This window comes from Corapipo altera, unplaced genomic scaffold (genome assembly GCF_003945725.1).
Source record: "Corapipo altera isolate COAL_440 unplaced genomic scaffold, ASM394572v1 0, whole genome shotgun sequence".
NCBI lineage: Eukaryota > Metazoa > Chordata > Aves > Passeriformes > Pipridae > Corapipo > Corapipo altera.
Genome location: NW_020884872.1, coordinates 17367208 through 17386680, shown reverse-complemented (window position 1 = coordinate 17386680; position 19473 = coordinate 17367208). Strand labels below are relative to the sequence as shown.

Here is a 19473-nt window from a genome sequence, read left to right as displayed (position 1 = left end):
TTCCAAAATAAAGCTTAAAAACATCTGTCCCATGATCAGTCATTACAGCTTTTGTATTGTTTGGTTCCGTATTGTACATAAAACATTCACTGGTACATTAGTGGAGAACATGTCTTGTTGTGTCCTCTGTGCTCAGCTCAGCCGGTGCAGCCTGCGAGCACCCAGTTTGCTCACACACTTGGGTCTTCACAGGCCTTATGTGCTGAAAAGCTCCCAGGGGAGATGAGCCCAGTCTCTGAGGTGCTAAGATTTGGTCTTGACCCTTTTAAACTCTAAATATGGGGCTTTAGATAAAACCTGTAGATGTCTAACATTTTCTTCTTTATTTTTTCCCCCTCCAATTTTAGGCTTACTTTAACCTTATCCTGTCCTATGGACCTGAAGAATTTTCCTATGGATGTGCAGACATGTACAATGCAGCTAGAGAGCTGTGAGTGTCCAATTGCTTTATCTATCAAATAACATGATTTTACTCTAACATTCGGAGGTTAGATAGTATCTATGATGTCACATTTATGCGATGAGACTCAATATTCCTAATTTGTATGGAAAAATAATGGAGGAACAGTGCTTTAACTATTTATCACCATAACGTGTGGGTCCCCTGTTTCTGTGCTTTTTCTGGTCCCTTCCCTTTCCCTCTCCTGGGTCACATCACCTCACCCATCAGGGCTGCATCACTTCCATGGGTAACCACAGCAATGCTATGTGGGAGAAATTTTTAAATCTCAGGAAAGTAAGGGCAATTTGTACATAGCCAGGGATTCACTATGTCCCATTGAGTTAGGTTGAAGTCTTTTGAAAAATGACCCAATGAAACAGGGGTCCTATTAATATACTTGATGTGGTAAGCTAAACACAGCCAAGGCATGGACTGGAGTATCAACACACCACAACACCGTTTCAACTCGACCAGGTAACAAACAGGCAAAACCAAGACAGGCTCAGACAATGACATATACCAGTGATCATTCCAAATATTCAGTAGGTACCAGTCCATCTTGAGGGTTTTTTTGTAGTGAGGGGAGAAAGGATTTAGCTGTGTGGGCTGCCACATGCCTTTGTGCCCAGAAAATCACAGAATCATAGACTGGTTTAGGTTGGGCTCAAACCCCATCTAACCTGACCTTGAACACTTCCAGGGATGGGGCATCCACAGCTTTTCTGGGCAACCTGTTCCAGTGTTTCATCACCTTCACAGTAAAGAATTTCTTCCTAATGTCTAATCTAAACCTACCTTCTTTCAAGTTTGAAGCCATTACCCCTTGTTCTATCACTACAAAAAGGCTCATGTCAAAAGTCCTTCTCCAACTCTCTTGCAGCCCCCTTTAGGTACTGGAAGGCTGCTCTAAGATCTCCCCAGAGCCTTCTCTTCTCCAGGCTGAGCAACCCCAACTCTCTCAGTCTGTCCTCATAGCAGAGGTGCTCCAGCCCTCTGATTATTTTTGTTCCCCTCCTCTAGACTCACTCTGATGGGACTATGTGCTTCTTACACTGGGGGCCGCAGAGCTGGATGCAGCGCTCCAGGTGGGGTGGAGTAGAGGGGGGCACTCACCTCCCTTGACTTTCTGGTCATGCTGGTTTTGATGCAGGCCAATATACAATTGGCTTTCTGGGCTGCAAGCACACACTGCTGGGTCATGTCAAGCTTCTCATCCACCAGCACCCCCAAATCCTTCTCCCCAGGGCTGCTCTCAGTCCACTCTCCACCCAGCTTGTATTTGTGCTTGGGATTGCCTCGATTCATGTGCAGAACCTCAGATTTGACCTTGCTGAACTTCGTGAGGTTGACACAGCTTATTTAATTTGCCCATGAAGATGTAGCAGTACAGTCAAAAAGACACTTCAGTGAGTCGATGCTTCTCTTTTCCCTCCAGATCTCTCAGTGATAGGTTCACAGGTTTACAAAAGTTGCCATTTTCTTTTCAATAAGAGACTGCTATTCTGCAGTCTGGAAATCCTTGTTTTTTTGGTGCACACCAACTGCATCATCAAATAATGATGAAAATAAAGCGAAATGCAGGCTTATACGTAGACACAGAGAAACTTCAATTGAGGTGTAAACAGCATCTTGTATGGGCCAGCAAAATTACTTTTTAGAGGCAAACCAGGGCAATATTTCAGAACATAATAGTGTTTACTTGTCACTTTTAATAAAGTAATAGTGCAGTAATAGCGCAGTAATAGCAACTGGCAACTAACGGGAATAGTGCTATTGTTAATCATACAGTTTGAAAATATAATTGAGATAACATATATTGTAATAAAAGACATGCTTCTCAGACATAATAACATTGGCTTTTTATGTTTTCCGGTCAGTTGTCATCTAATAAACTCTGATTTCTTTTTTGCAGTTGGATATACTATGAATGATTTGATATTTGAGTGGCTAAGTGATGGACCTGTGCAAGTAGCAGAGGGTTTAACCTTGCCACAGTTTATTTTGAAAGAAGATAAAGAACTTGGTTATTGCACAAAGCATTACAACACTGGTGAGCATTTTTCTATTTTTTTCTATCAATTGCTCCAGTGGTATCTGTTGTCAGTTTTTAAAGGGAAAATATGGGTAAAATGAAAAAAAAGAAATTGAAATTAAAATATAATTCAGCCACACATTTTTAAATTTGAAAAGAAAGAAATTTTTTCATTTTTATTTTTGTTTTTAAAGATTTTGTTTCCAAATTTTCTTTAATTTCATTAAAGGTATTCTAATATCCTTAATATCACTAAAGAATTTAAAATCTTTAAAAAATCTAGTTGCGTTGATATCCTTAAAATGAAATTTTTTAACAAACTAACTCTTTTAGTAAATATTGATGAATCACTTTAAAGTACTGATTTTTCTGAACCTGATTTATTTCTCCAGCATTTTAAATTTCCAGTGAGGAAAAATATAAAATTTTCACCAGCTTTTACGTGTGGTCTAATTTATGAGATGTAGTATGTGAAATGAGAGTGTTTTCATTGCTGATCTGAATAGTGTACAGATACGAAATGTTGGGAAATTAAATTTTTGTTTAATACTCTGTTGTTTTTTCTTGTTAAGAAGTTTCTAATTCTGTGTTTTCTATGTTTAGCTTTGCAGAAAAGAGAGGACTGTAAAATTTTGATTTATCTGCTTGGAGTTTATTTAATAGGGACAGTTTTCTGGGTACTTTCTGAGATTAAATATAATCCTTCTCATCTAAAATAGCTTTTTCATCATTTCAGCATAGGAGCCAATCTGGTTGCATCAAATATGTTTGTTTCACTCTGTGAAATATTACAGCATGAGAGGTACTGCCTCTACTAAAAATAAAGTCACATTTATTTCTTATGAAAAGAAAACTATTTTTTTAATTTTTATAAATGCAGCTTCTCATTTTAGAGCCCAAAGTACCAAGGAAGGAAAACTTTTTGATTGACACTCCCATTACTGTCTTCTGTGTAATATGCTCCTTCAGGTTTGGTGTGAAATCAAAATGTGGATAAAATCTATTGCTGAGCCTTCTCCTAAACTCGCTGTCCAGGCTGTGCTTCAAGAGTCTGGAGAGCCTTTGACATACTGGATTACTCTTATGCCATTGCTGTCACATGTGGCCACCACACCCCTTTTCCAGACCCCTTCCCCAGACCCCTTCCCCAGACCCCTTCTGTATGGGCAGACTGGTCAGGAACAGCCACTACCCAGGTCTCAGCATTTGCCTTTTGAGTCACAGGTCCGGTCACTCATTTTAGAACTTCTGTCCTGTCAAAAGATATTACTCAGTTTGTCTCCACTCCTCTCTTTGTCAAACAGCTTCTGCATTCTCCTTTGTACCACCTCTTGCTGTTCAGCATTGTAGACTAGCAAAAAAATACAGGTACATCGCAAAAAGGAGAAAACAATCTAATTTCCCCTGAAAGGGTGAATGAGGAACAATGCATCTTCATGCATTTGACCAACCAACACAAAAGGGGTCCTTTGAAACCATTAGCATGACACTTCAGGAATGACAGGCTCTTGTAGTCAGCCTGGAGAGCCAGAGCCCTCACAGTATCTAAACCTCAGTAATTCTGAGAGCAGTGCAGAGTTATTGCATTAGTAACTGATGAGCTGTTGCAACTCAGGGCTCTGCATCCTCTACTGCGCCACTAGCTCCACTGTCAGGAAACTTCTGCTCTCCATGACCGCTGTGGAACAGCTGTCTGTTGTTTGAAGAATCACTCACCTCCCAGGGGAGATTGTTTTAGGTTTTCTGAAGTCAGAATTTTAGCAAAATTCAAAGAATAACGTGAGTTGATTCTGCTGTGAGATGTAATCCACAGACGCAGGCAAACGGCATGAGCAGAATGAGGAGGAGTGTGATCTACCATAGGACTGTAACACCAGCAGTTCACAGTTTGTCTGTTCGAATATGGCTGCTTAATCTGGTGTCATTAAAAGACCAAAATGCTGTCACCTTTTAATACTAAACAATATAGATGACTAAAGTAAAAGCTCACTAAATTTTGAGAAAAGTAGCATTACGTTATATTGTCTGGAGGTACAACAATTGTGATAATATTAATTTTCTCAGTTAATATAAAGAACTGGGCACAGATTGCTTCAGTTGTGCCATACTTTCCCCAAGCTAGCATGCAACAAGTGCTTGACTAGTGTTTGTGTATCAGGAGCTGCTTCTGGTGTAAGATTAGGAAACAGGCCATGCATCTAATTTATGTTCAGAAAACAAGATAAAAATGTGCAAAAAGCATTTATTAAAGTAATTTCATGTTCTAGGAAAGTTTACATGCATTGAAGTCAAGTTTCATTTGGAGCGTCAGATGGGATACTATTTAATCCAGATGTACATTCCTAGCCTGCTGATTGTCATTTTATCCTGGGTTTCTTTCTGGATCAACATGGATGCTGCTCCAGCCAGAGTTGCACTGGGTATCACTACAGTTTTGACAATGACCACGCAAAGCTCAGGATCGAGAGCTTCCCTCCCAAAAGTAAGGAAATAATTTTGTACCAAAAATTTGTTATTAATGAAAAATATTTGTGCTACTTTTTTAAGTTTCTGAAAGGTCTGTGTAAATATGTATCTGATAAGGATACATGAGAATGGGGTAACAGTGTGATGTGAAACTGTTGCAATACCCTTGTATTTGTATTAGCACAAGTTGCTGCTGTTTTGTGGGATGGTAGGACAGTTCAGCAGTATGGATTTTTAATGAGCTTCCACTAGCTTTGACACTTAGTTTTCAGCATTTAGAAATGCTGAAAGTATTTTCTGAAGTATTTAGATGCCTGACTGGTTTTCTCTCAGACTGGGGACTTTAAAAACACGGTCTGATCTTCTCTGGACTGTTAGATTTTCACATATCTTGGTGTTTCTAGATATGGCACTTAGCCCAATGGATATATAAAAATACCCCTCAAAAATATATATAGAATACATATATATAGCATGCATACACCTAGAAGATTTCCCTGGAGAACCTTTTCAGTGCAGAACTGATGACATCTTTGTTTCACGGCAGAATTTGTCCATGTGCTCATTCAAGTGTCATCTGAAGATCTTCATCCTGTCTATGCACAAAAATATCCTCTCATTCAAATTTTGTGGTCTTTTTAATCCTGACCAGATGCTGTAGACGGATTTACCGATTACAGACTAGGTTCTTTGTTTAGTCAGGCTAACAGCTCTTTTCAACAAAGGCATAGCTCAAATGCTTCTGATGGTAGCGTTCCCAGCAGAATTTCATGTGCATGCTCAGGTTTCGTACAATTTTCTGGAAGGGAGCTCAGAGGTAGATCAGTTTGCAACAGTCTAAGGTGTTATGAGATATACTCCCTGAAGAGTACTTTTACAGCATCACTGGGACTGGGGTCATAGCATCAACGAAAAGCACAAATTTTGAGTATTTGTATCATGATCCATTTCAAGAAATCAGTATCCCATTTAGTCTCATTCAAAATACTGCAATTTGTTCAAATGGTGCACATATAGGACAACTTCAAAATGAGCACAGATTGTGTTACTCTTGTTAGTAATGAGAAAGTATCACTTAAAAATCTGGTGACTACAACATTTGGTTCAGCTTCACTTGTTTATTTGGAAATATGTATAATTTTTCATGCAAACTGAAAGCCTTTCAAATATTAACTTAGATTTTCAAATGGAAAATTTATTAAATATTTATTCAGACAATTCAGTCAATATTATCAGTGAACATTCTGAAAAGAAAGTCTAAAAAGAGATAATCTTGGCAAGGAGCATATAGGCTCTGTAGCTAATGAGTTTGGAGTCACTGACGGCTGTGTCTAGATCGTACAATATGACTCCATGTGATATATTCCAAGTTTCTTACAGATTAACTGGCTTAAGAATTCTAGATAGTACAATCACTGTAGTGGAGATTTCCACCCACATTTCCTACTGTGCAAGCTTACCCTGAAAAGAGGCTCTACAGTGTTAGCATGCCCCAAGTATTAATGGTTTAGAAAAAGTTTTTATCATAGCCTTTAATCCAGCCAAAATGTTTTCCCTTTTGCATTCTGTCTTGAGTAGAAAAATATTTGCTGAGTGGAAGAAATGGGAAGACCCAAAGTATGTTGACTGTGCCTATTTGATTATCAGAGTGGTTCTTCTCCAGCCTCAGGATTAAATACATTTATCTCAGCAGCAGTCAGAGAACAGTGATGCTCTGCCCATACTCCATCTTCTGTTCTGCTGTGTTCCTTTGCCAACACAGGCACTAAGAGGAAGTATCTCATCAGAAATCCCAACACACTTATTATAGTCGGGCTGCACCTGGCTGTTGCAATTTCACTGTGTGATTCAGCTGAGTTGTATTTTATAGCTTTGATCTCTATATGTTAGTTAATCCTTGTGGGGACTTTTGAAGGTGCGTCAGTTGACTTGAAAATGTGGTTCTAAGTAAACGCTACCTTTTTTGCCAGCTGACTCCCATCTCAGATGACACAGACTCTTGAAGAAACATGGGCACCATACAGGTCCTATATCACCAATACCTGATTCCTTACACATAGAAGCAAGCTTTTCTTGCTAATGCTGTTGCAGGCACTTAGCTGTTTTAAAACCTTATTTGTAACTTAATACCAAAATTGTATTTTATAATTTATATAATAAAATCTGTCCAGCTGAAATGCATTTAGAAATAAAATAAGAAAATAATTCAATCAAATCAGTGTCAAATCTGAAATCTCAAAATACCTCTTTAAAAGTAATGGTTTTTAAAATCCTGTCTACATATTGCCAAGACACAGGAAGTTATGCTGCCAATAAAATATCCATTTAAAAATTGCTCTAAGCATGAATATCTAACAGAATAAGATATGTCAGGAGAGTTATTTTTGCAAAAATACTGAAAAAAAATGATGCAACTTTGCTTTGTAAAAGCAGCCTAGGTTTGAATACAAGAGTTATAATTTCCTCATCCTTCATGTCCTGTTCTTATTAACAAAGATTCATGCAGTTTAACTTTACCTTTAATTTACCGAGTCTCATGCCAAGACTTTTGTTCTATTCTTTTCTATTTTCATAGACTTTTATCACAAAAAACAACAAAGCATCAAAACTCACCAGCTTTAAAGGAAATAATTCCTTTACCTAAAGAAAAGCAAAGAATTGTGATAAGATTCCTTGCATTTTTTTGCCTGTTTCCAAGTTACTATCTAAATGACTAAGTGTTACTGTTTAAAACTAATTTCCTACATATTGTTCTCAACCCTGTTATAAGATAGCATGACAATGTTCTGTTTGTTTAAAACTGCTCTTTTCCATATTAATAACTAGCATTCATTTTGATACAGAGATTTCCTAATAGTAGGTCATGGCAACACAGACATTAGGTACTCTGTTGTTGAAAGTTAAACATAAGATTGAGACTACTGTAAAGAAAAGAAAATAAAAGACAATGAAAGACTGAAATTAATTCCATCTGAGGTTCATATTTGCTGCACATAAGATAAACATTTAGAAAACTTCTTCTAAGTCAAATATAATTGTATTTCTTTTGTAAATTTTGTAGTATTTCTGTGGAATCACTATATTTTTAGTATTTTGAAATTCTGGCTAAGATTATGGGGTCAAATTCCAATATTAGCAGCATAGTAATAAAGAAATCAATATGCTTTTTTTATTATTATCCTGTGAAGTTGATTTCTTCCTCTACCAAAGGCAGGAATAAATCATGAGACAGTTAACATGACAGCAAAGCTACTGTTCTAGGAAGGGTGACCTGCAGTACCTGTTTCAGAATGCAGAAAGGTTCTCTTCCTCCACAGTTTTAGCATAAACTGAGCAATAGTGCACCGTGCCTCCTTTACAGACATGAAATAATAATTTTCTGTGTAGGGAGTATCATTGAGAAATACTCACTGTGGTGCCAATCTCTTTTAAAGTGATGAAATTATTTTGTGATTGTTACAGAGGTGTCCTGTAACCAGATTTACCCTAGCTGGCTGTGTTGGGGAGTGGTAAGGAACTCACCCACAAAGCTGAGATGGAATACTCTCCCTCCAGTTTGGCTGATCTATCTCTGGGATTCCCAGGAACGATGATCCAAAATAACAGGGTTCCTGTGATCGGTTCCCCTTCCCACACTTTCGTATGTATAAGTCTTACTCTAGTCTGCCACTCTCTGTCTGAATTCCTCTGATTGTGTCATCACTTTCCACTTGGAAACTTTGGCTGTGTAGAAGTTTGTGCACCCAGCTACACCAGTGGCTCTTACCCATCAGCCAGCTAAGCAGAAATCCTGGTTTCCAGCTGGGTGATCGGTGTGACCACACATCTGTAATGAAATCCTCAAGAATCCCTGAGCTTTCTGTGCAAGTCTTGTGCATGAGCCAGGGAGATCCCTTGCACCCAGGGTTTGCTGGACTTCATCTCTGCAGAGATGTCACACAAATTAGGAATCTGATGTAACAAACCATACATCCATGCAGTGCTCAGCGCATCCTTGCTTTTTGAAGTATGAGACCCGTGGATCGAAACAGCAACATGCATTCATCAAAATATGGACTGAGGATTGTCTGGGCATCATAAGGGACACCTAGACATTGAACATGTCTACGTATTTTATGGTCCCAGCTATGTGTAAGCTGAGAGTGTAAAGGGGAGGATGTCAAGGTCCAGTAGTGCAGAATTGTTGAGGTGTTACAAAACAATTCTTCAAAGCATTGAAGGACCATTTTCATGCTATTCTCTTTGTTTGTAAATTGCTCTCCTTCAGTTGAATCAACAGAATAAAAAGTTTTAAAGCATTTTCAAAAGAAGCATTTGAAAGAATAATGAGTTCTCTGCTGTGCTAGTTGTGCATTTTTTAGATTGTTTTCTTCTTAAAACACTTATATAAACCAAACCTTAGCAACAACAGTCCAAGGAAATGAATTACTTTTAATGCCATAGAGCAAAACATTGGAGGATATTTTAAGTCAAGTGAGTGATAGCAACTGTATTTTATGCAGTTACAAAGCATTCATACTGTGTTACCTTAATGCACAGTGCTTAATGAATGCATGTTTTTTCCCCAGGGAACAATCTGTGCAGAAAAAAAGTCTTGTTCAAAGCTCACCAAAACCTCTGGAAGTCCTCCATTCACTTCATTTTTTTTGAATCACTAAATGCATTACCAAATGCAATAAAAGCATTATATTCTTTATAAAAACATTAATAAGTGCAGAGACTTGCAAAACCAAAGTCAATGAATTCTATCCCCTTTGGCAGTAAATGACTGCTTTTATGTGTCATCTACTATCTCCAGCATATTTGGAGACTTTTAAAGATTCTTGGGCTTTTGGCAGACTAGTCTCTCCTTTTTTTGAATGCCAGGAGTTATCAAGTAAAGAAGATCCAAGACTATGGCACTTCTTTTTTTTAATCATTTTGAATTAAGGTTAAAGTTATACCATCATAAAATTAAAAAAAAAAAAAGAAAAAGAAGAAATTAGGAACAATAGCAATAAGGACAAAGGAATAGAGGCTTTTATCAGTGACGATTTTGTTCAGTTGTTTTCATAGGAAGTAGAGCACCTAAGGGGATAGTTTACTCTTTCATTAGCAAAACACAGAGATGATACGTTTTAGTGCAGCATTATGGTGAAAAAGCAATAATGAAGTAACTTGGAATGGAAGCAATTTTTTTGACAAATTATTTTTACTCTAGTCTCAGGGTCTGAAGAGGAAATATAGGAGTAATTTGGCAATCATGAGATTTATTAATTGACACTGGGTTTATGTGGGTGTGTGAGCATTTTTACACACTGCTTAAATAATTAAAACAACTCTATTTTTATTAGATATTTGCAAATTACTGTTGGAGACATAATGGTCCAAAAACATTACCTTGATACTGAAGTATGTCTGCTCTACATCACATATAGGAGTATCCTGATAGGGGTACTGCAAACAAATGTACACTTTTTAAATATTTGTTCAGGACCCTTGAGCTGATTTAAAGAAAAATATTCTATTGATTGTCAGTTTTCTAAAAGAGGGTATCCTGTCCAAACTCTTGGGAAGGCTACATGGACAGGAAGCCATGAGGAACTATTCTTCTGTCATGTGCCTACATGGCAATGTTTTAGCACTCACTTCATTTGTTAATTTCTATCATTCTTACACAACTTTCTTTTCTGTTCACATTGTAGTTTTAACATACAACATATATTCCTTCTTTTATTTATATTAAAAGATCATTAAACCTACTTTAACTCTTTTTTTTTGGGGGGTTGACAACTAAATTTTGTATAAAGACAATGTTTTCAATAGCCATTTTGTGCAGTATTTGAATCTGGATATAGAGAGCTGTTCTGTACTACATAACAAAGGAAATCACATAGACTGAATCTACTTTTCAACAAAAAAATTCCAAAATATAAAAAGGGTTTTAAGTAAGTATTTCTTCACATAATGAAGCAATTAATTGGGTACAAACTGATTGTGACTAAATATATACTTTTGTGTGTAAAATAAACAATCCCACAAAATACTATAAAAAATTCCTGTCAAGAAATTTATAAGCACCTGCTCGTATCTTACAGTTCAGAAAATGTACTTTCTGATTCTGCTCTACAGTTTTTCATATTCCATTTCTCTATTCTTACTTCTTCTCCCTTTAATTATGTTTTCTCATTAATGGTTTTGAGGCAGGATATTGTGTTCGTGCTTGAGTGCAGGAGAGTGTTTGAACTGCAATGGGAGATGTGATACATATATCAGATGATATGTGAGGTACCAGACAGAACTTCCTAGCCACTTCAAATATTAATGGCACTGTGGCCATATTAATAACAGCTTGAAAATACATGCTTGGCCCTGATTAAAAGAATGTGTAGTGCCCATAAACTTCTCTGCTGTTTCCAGCTACAGCAGCTGGTCTTGTAAAAGACACTTTCCTTTCTTGCAAATTTGGCACCTCTGAGACTCAGGTAGATACAGAGCTAGCCTGTGCAGTTACAGCTTCACTGGGAGCAGAAATCTCAATTAGAACAATGTTCGATGAGATTTGGCACAGTTATATATGCTGTGATCATGCATCCATAATAGGAAGAATTTTTTTTTTCTTCCATTCTGCAGCCATTTCCAGTTCTATAAAACTGAAGTCTTCAGTATGCTGCACAAGGAAAAAGATGAAAATCAGCATGATCCATGCTTCTTGTGAGAAGTGCAGGAGGAAGAAGTTTGTAGATCTTAAAGAGAGCACCTAAATCTGTTGCTAGAAATTGTCACATTATTCAGTTTAGCTTGGCCACAGATATGTGGTGCCCTGGACAATCTTTGGGTCTTACAGTGGTTATGGATGAATTCTAGTGATTCCCTCTACCCTTCATTCTGTGCAAAGCTGACTGATGAGATACTGACTGGTATGTTGTCTGATTAATACTGATAAAGACTAATACATTAAGTTCTATAGCAGATTCTACTCTATGAAAGTCAAAAATAAATGACTGATTAAATTGGTCACCTTTCCCACTGTACTCATGTAAACTTTAAAGTTTACTTTTCTTTGTAGTGAAGACAGTGGTATTTACTGTACAACAAAAACAGTAATTTGCTTTCATGTGTGACAGCTAAAAGTATGCAATAAGATGTGTCTGAATACTTCTGGGATGTGGTTTGAGTACTTCTGGCACTTCCTCAGCAGGTTTTATAATGCAGTCGTCTGAAAGGGCTGGCATTCAGCAGAGCCTGTTTCAACATCAGGGAAGAGTTGAAGTTGTTGTGCACACCAGTCTGCTGGCTGTTTCATAACCCTGGCATGGTACTGGAGCTCTTCGGCTTCATTGTCGCACCCTCTAGGACTTTCTGGTGGCTTTTAGTGTCTCTCTGAGGAGTGCTCAGCGCTGCTCTTTCACAGACATAAGCACTGCAAACCCTCTCTGAAGCAATGGCATGCACTGTTGTGGCTCATTCGTTTCAAGTAATTGCAAGGCTTGACTCTATTAGATCATCTAGAACTATTACTTATGAATATCTTCTGTTAATATTTCATTTGAAATAATCTTGATGGGATCCCCTGGAGTCTGGGAAAACCACTTTCATTTGCAGTTTACCTTAAGGCTGTGGCCTTCCAGTTTGAACATCAGTGCATACAGCACGTGGCTGCTGAGGCAGCTGGGCCATTAACATCTTACTCCCAGAAGTTGTCTATGAGTGACAGTGGAACCTTTTGAATTCTGTTACTTGAATGACAGGTCTTTTTTTTTTTCCTTTGGGAAACATTTTAATGAAAAAAAAAATTTCTTGTTGATATTGATACCTAGAATTATTAACCCCTTCCTCTCCTTTCCCTCTCCCCTCCAAGGAAAACAGAGAGAGACAAATCACTTTTTTTCATGGATGCATCAAACAAACTTCTGCAAGAGAAGGAATTAAGTGTCTCATTGTGTCTTGTTTTTACATATAATATTTGTGTTTTGTCATAACTATGACTTTAATTTGCCAATAGTGTGGCACAATAGTCTTTGTTGTACTAAAATCAGCTTTGGAAATGAAACAATTCTAAACTAGGCATTGGCAAAAAAAAATATAATTTGTTTTTTAAGGCATAGAAGTATAGTCATGCATTCTAGAATGTGTCATTATTCACAGATCTTAAACTAAAATTTTAAACTCTGATGAAATAATCTTTTTCTCCTTGTTTCTTCTTCCTAGAAGCTTGGAGTTAATTGAGATATCTTGTCTCAAAAAGAAGTGAGCATGAGAGTAAAAGGCCTTGATCCTCAGTAGCTTCTGTCTGGTGTTAGGCCTTCCTGCCTGTGAGAAATAGACATAGCGTGCTATCTTTCCTCGTTCTACCAAAGGTTAATGCTCAGGAGAACTGGAGTCTGAACTCTTAGTATGTCTAGAGAGAAATGTAAGTGACTAAATCACAGCAGAAAATATAAGTTACAAAAAAGGGAGAACACATAAGAAACGTTCCTCAGTACATTGATTCATAGAAAAGATGGTGCGATTATGTTACAAATAATAATCAGTAATTACACTATTATAAGGAGAACATATCAATATTTGTTACATATGGAAGAAACTCTTCCTGCTATAAGATTGCCCACCGAGGAACTAAAAATTGCCCTAATTTGTTTCATCGATATAAATTATTGCATTTTCTGTCTCTTTTCTGCAGAAGGGCATTTTCCTTTGTGTATGTTATAGCAATCGAAACACTTTACTGATTGATTCATATTAATATTTGATTACCAGTACTACTTTTAAAATTTATCTGTGGTCAGGAGGCATTGATGTCCCTCCGTTTATAGGGGATGATCAACTTGAAAACATGACTTAATTTCCAAGGGAACCATATAGATGGTCACAGACAGCAATGAGAGCACTAACCTCCTGGAGCACACCAGTCTATGCTTGAGCATGCTCTCCTCATAAAAAAACTGACTTAAAACCACTTTAAATTTGCATAGAACTGACAAAGAGAAAATGAAAAATTAAGAAAGTGAAGCAGCCCAAATGTCAGGATTATAATAAAAGCTCTTTAGAGTTAGACAGTGTGTTCTGTTGCTTTTTCTAATTCAAACAACCAAGCTACTCACTTGCTTTTTTAAGGAAGCCGTAGTTGTCTGACAGGATCTGTTTTATGAGTTTGTTGGCTGCATTTTGCTGTCTCCTGAACCTTCTAGCACAAACAGAATCTGCTCAGAATGAAAACAAAATCCTGTCACTGGGAATGACATGAACTAAAGCATTCAGATGCTCAGGCTTTGCTGATGCCTTTATTTCTTACCAGAGGTCCTCAAAGTCAAGGATAACTGAGCTATGCGACAGAGATAGTGCAGAACAATTCAGTTATGCATATATCTATCCCTGGGTATGAAAAAGAACACCCCAGCATTGCTTTTCTGTATCTCAAAAAGGCTAACATACTACTCTAGGAAGCAATGTGTTCTTTTTTTATATGTCTTGTTTTCTTTATCTGTCCCATCTAGTGAGTGGGAAGAAAAACACATAATTATTCTTAAGTGGTTAAGTATTCTCTCTGAACTTGGTTCATTTTTCATGTTTTAGCAATGGTGTAGTGTTGATTCTAACTGGGTAGTTGTTGGGGTTTCTTGGTAAATAGAAATGAGAATTATTCTTTTTAACAATTTTCTAGTGCCCTAATTTTAGAATCAGGGTAAATACTACACTGCTCACACAAGAAGTGTTAAGTGTGAACCACACAGCTGTGTATAGAAGTCACTTCTTATTGTTTCCTACACTGACTGGAACAGGAGACAGGTGTTTCACAGCGAGTTAAAAATGTGTGTACTACGCATTCTTCCAGGCAAGACTTGTAGCTTGGCAAATTATTTCATGGTGAATTGTTTAAAGGTAGAACTCTCTCAGTGAGTGCAGCTATAAGAGTTGATTAGCTTCTTACATTAATGAGGCTTCAGTAAAAACTTTTTCCAAACTGAAAGGCATATCTAATTAAAAGACTGTGGATTGCCTGAGTATGGGAACTACACTTCACGGCAAGTTCATCTGGCCAGTTTCATTCATGATTTCCATGATTACTCTGACTTCCTCCAGATGTGCTTCCCTCTTACTTGAGAAAAAGCAACCTCAATAGCAGCTGTTGACCACAGCAGAGTTCAAAATCATTTTACCCAGCTCCTCTGTCTGCCATCTGTGAAAGATTTTTAAAATAAATCCTTGGCACTGCTAGCTGTTGTTCTCATTGAGGTTTGGTTTTTTTTAAAATTTATACTCTTTTGCGATGGTCTTCTCAAAGGCAGTGAAAATCACCCTGAAAAGAGAATGAAAATGAATCTTCAGATAAAAACAAATTCTGGTGTTTCCAGCTAAAATTAAATAAATAGTTCTTCCTAGCTCCTCCTTGTCTGTGTAGTACACATTGCATTAGATCTGTGCTCCAGCAGTGATATGCACTTTAGGTGTGGTCAGACATTTTCTCTGATGAACTGCTTTATGTAAAAAAAAGTCCCTTTGTTGAAGCTATGCAAAGGGTACTTTGGAATATTTTCATTTATTGGAAAATTTTCCCAGATAGTTTCTGTTGACTTCCAAAGACCACTATCTGATTTTTCATATATATATATATATATATATATTGAAACTGCCTTAATACTTGGAAATCAAAAGTTAATCAATATAAAAAAATCTAAAAATTTTGACATGAAAATGAAAATTATAGAAATTATTCAATTGACATTTAAAAAAAATTAATTTTTGATTTGTGCCTTTTTTAACATTTTCTTTTTTTATTCTAATTTAGAAGACATTTCTGAAATGTCAAAAATCCTCAGGGATGGGAAAAATGACATCCCACTCAGATCTAACATTTACTGAGATACTGGTAGGCACTTTTCAAGTGTGGATAATATTAAGAGTTCAGAGAAAATTGCACTGATTAGAACCTTACTACATAAGATCAAGCTCAGACACTGAAAGACTGAGAAGAAGAGAATAAAATCAAATTGCCTCATAGTGAGCTCCAGCCATGCTCTTTGTAGCCAGCATATGAAGCTTCAAGCCATTGGAACATAGTTTAACCTGTTGTTTCAATTCTGATGTGGCTTAGTGACTTGTAGAAATAATTTTCCAAGTCCAGAAGGGACAATGTGACCTTCCAGGATAACAGTATTTTTTTGCATCCAATTTCTATTACAGTTGTGTTCTATAAATACTCTATATTTGGCTTAAATGTGTCTTAAAAGTGTGCAGTCTTGTTTTGAAAATTAAATTTGGAAGTTTATTTCAATAACTACACAGGCACAGTCTTAAAGAGAAATGTTTTTTAGAGATGGGATTCAATTCTTGTCTGATCTACAAATGCTGTCCAGACCCAGTGTCTTTTTTCATTCAAGAAATCCTATGATGAAATCAAACATTTTTTTTCTTTATTTTTTGTAAACTGCACAGAATGAGCTTCTTTTGTCTCTCATTGTCTTCTTCAGCCCTCAATCTTGTATCTTTCTCACTGTGCCAATACAGTCTTTTAAAATGTAACAACCACAACTATGCTACAGTGGAAATCCTTAATATAGCTTTCTTCTTCCTTCTCCTCCTCCTCTGTTCTGTTTATAGACTCAGTAGTCATATTCCCCTTTTCCTCACAGCTTTGCATAGCTGATGCTCCATTGCTGTCCCTTTCCATACCCCTTATGGGGCCTGTTTATTGGTCCTCGCTTTCCTCTGGTTTTACCTTTTTTTATTTCCTTTTTGGCTTTTTTTTTGTTTTGTTTTTCAATAGTAATACCTATCTCTACTTCTCCTGTAATGACAGGAAGGGCTTAAAAAATGAAATTTTGCCTATTTGATGCCAGTTACTAACATTTTTAACTCTTGCACAGTTGTAACATACTTAGTAAATAGGAAAATATGTGAAACAGTCCATGCTTTTGCCATGTAAACCAGGACAAGGTATTGCTTTCTGAAAGCCCAGCTGATTTTAAAGGGTTAATTGTCGCGGTCCGAAAGGAAGAGGGGACAGGACACGAGGAAGGATGCAAGCAGACTTGTTTATTCAGGCGTCTGTCTGATTCTTAAAACCTCCCGCCAGGGGAAGGGGCAGAACAAGGGTGGGCTATCAGACAGACAAGCAGGGGAGCAAATCACAATAGGGTACAGGCAAAAGGGGGAGGAGGAAGCCTGGGCATGTGCAGTTGTGCACTGTGTAGTATGGATACAATGAAACCACATAATAACAGTAAAGTCCATATGAAAGTCCTGTTGATTGCTGTATGCTTTTCTCCATGCCTGGAACTGTTCCCATCCTGAATCTTGCTTCTCTACATCTCACCCTTTCTTATTAGTTTGAAAAATGTCTGTTGTGATAGTCCTTCTTGCAGCATGCTGTGATACAAGAAATAGTTAATAACAAAACAAACAGAGAAAGCAAAATTTCAAAAACAAGTGGACAGCTGCATTTGCTGAGTGACTCCCCCCCTAAAAATTGTTTCCAGCCCGAGATGCCACTGCTCCATGGTGTCTAAAAGCTTAGTGATGGTGGTCTTCTGTGGACTATGAGATCCTGGAAAATAAGCAAAACATGTTAGAAGGGAGAATTTAGGATTGGGATCACATAATAAGGGAATTGCAGGGATTGCTGTGGTTTCCTGGCACTTGCTGAAGGGATGGGCTACGCAGGATGGAACGCAGTTGAGGGGGTGCTGCCTTGTTTCTTGACAGCTCACAGGTGCACTGTTTAAGATCTGGCATTGAATTAAAAGTCACTTTTCTCTTTAAGTCTGGTGACTTTTTAGGAGGCAGCAGTTCTCCATAGATGTTAGTAAGAGACCTGCAAGCTTTTGTCCAGTGTCTGCCTTTTCCGCACCGTTTGCACGGCGTCTTTGGAAGCTCCATCTTTGTAATTAATTGTGGACAGTTCTTTTTTATATGTCCTGTCTCACCACAGTGAAAACAGGTTTGTGGTCCAGCCAAAGCTTCAGCTATTAGTCTTGCTTTATGAGAATTAGACCCCACATTCTTACAGGCCTCTATCATCTCCAGGAGTGTAGGATCCTTTAGCATTTTTAAGGCTCGTTGGCAATCCTCGTTAGCCTTTTCAATCACAAGTTTATTAAACAGAATGTCTTGACTTTCTTTTTGCTGTACTTGCCGTGCTATAGCTTCCCTTAGCCGGGTTATAAAGTCCACAAAAGGTTCTGTTGAGCCCTGATGAATTAGGGTGAAGGAGGGTGTTTGGACATATGCATCAGCAACCTTTTTAAAGGCCTCCATTGCCAGATCTTTTGTAATATCCAGGTATTTTAAATCCACAAGAGCCTGGTTTTGTCGACTCGCATAGTTGCCCTCTCCATACAGCATATCAATAGCATTGCTTACAGGAATATCATGCCTCTCCATCTTTTCATTGACATATTTAACTATAAGACGTTTCCATTCCGCTTCAAAAACGGATGCCTGCACAGTCGATAATAGTCCATTAATAACCGCTTTGATATCATAAGGTATTAAACGGCAGGCGAGAAAAAACGATTCAAAAAGTCCAACGGTATAAGGTGAGCCTAAACCGTACTGTACAATCGCTTTTTTGATGTCCTTTAACATAGGATAAGACACCGGACGCCACTCAGGGGCACGACCTTCCTCTAGGTAAATTGGAAAAGCTTTTAAAAACTCGGCGTCGTTAGCCTGTGCGGCTTCTGTTCGGAAAGCTTTCCAAATGTCGTTGCACGGAAGAGAGGCATTTGCCGCCCTGCAACTGCCGGGAGCCTCGGTAACAAAGGCTTCATGGGCGTGGCCATCTTTCCGGGTGTTATCGTCGGAAGAGGCTCTGGCCCTGCCCCTTAGTTTTTGTCTACCCCGGGAGGGTGATGGCGTGGGGGTAGAGGCGGCGCTGGAGGGAGAGGGCGCTCTGGTGGGAGGGTCCGTGGTCGTGCCGGGGGCGTAGGGGGGCGGGCGCGAAGGCGGGCTGGGGGGCGGTGCCGGCGGGAGACGCGCGAAATCCTTGCATGCCGTTTCTCCACGCCGCGCGCGCTCCCGCGCTCGCTCCCCGCTCTCCTGGGTTTCGCCCGCGCGGTCGCTCAGCTCGCTGACGCCATGATGCAAGAACCGCTGGTGTTCCGGGCTTTGTTTCTCCCTCCCGCCGTCCGCGCTCTCCCCCGCCCCCCCGCCGCTCCGGGACCCTCGGGGCTTGTCCGTTTTTGGGGATGGGGGCTTGGATTTTTGCTCAGATTCTTGGAGATTTTCATTGGAACTCATCAACTGATGCTGTATCATCATCAGAATCAATCTCCAGGCGATTAATGCCTCAGTAGCAGTTTTGTCTCCCCTCTCTTTCTCTCTCCAGATATTGTATCCAATTTTCTCCCAGTCTTTTAGGGACATGCTGTCGGAGACCTTCTCCCCTCCGTTTTCAAGCCATTTAGCGAGGGCTTTAGCGGATTTTTTATCTAAAGGATGGCCGTTTTCCAAAATAAAGTCTTTAAGCTTGCGGTACACGAATTTTTGAGAGGTAGATAGCGAGAGGCCCATTTTTTTTTTTTTTTTTTTTTTTTTTTTTTTTTTTAATTTT

General features: G+C 38.4%; 1 protein-coding gene across 9 annotated transcripts in view; it reads left to right on the top strand.

The window, feature by feature from the left end:
- Positions 1 to 19473, top strand: part of GLRA2 (glycine receptor alpha 2) — a 130054-nt gene that overhangs the window by 46563 nt on the left and 64018 nt on the right. For 8 of the 9 annotated variants that reach the window (XM_027638526.1, XM_027638470.1, XM_027638508.1 and 5 more), the window contains 3 exons: positions 348 to 430; positions 2355 to 2492; positions 4742 to 4956. In XM_027638526.1, coding sequence (XP_027494327.1) covers positions 348 to 430; positions 2355 to 2492; positions 4742 to 4956 — 436 coding nt within the window. The remainder of the gene's footprint in view (positions 1 to 347; positions 431 to 2354; positions 2493 to 4741; positions 4957 to 19473) is intronic. The other variant, XM_027638499.1, reaches the window with a different exon arrangement.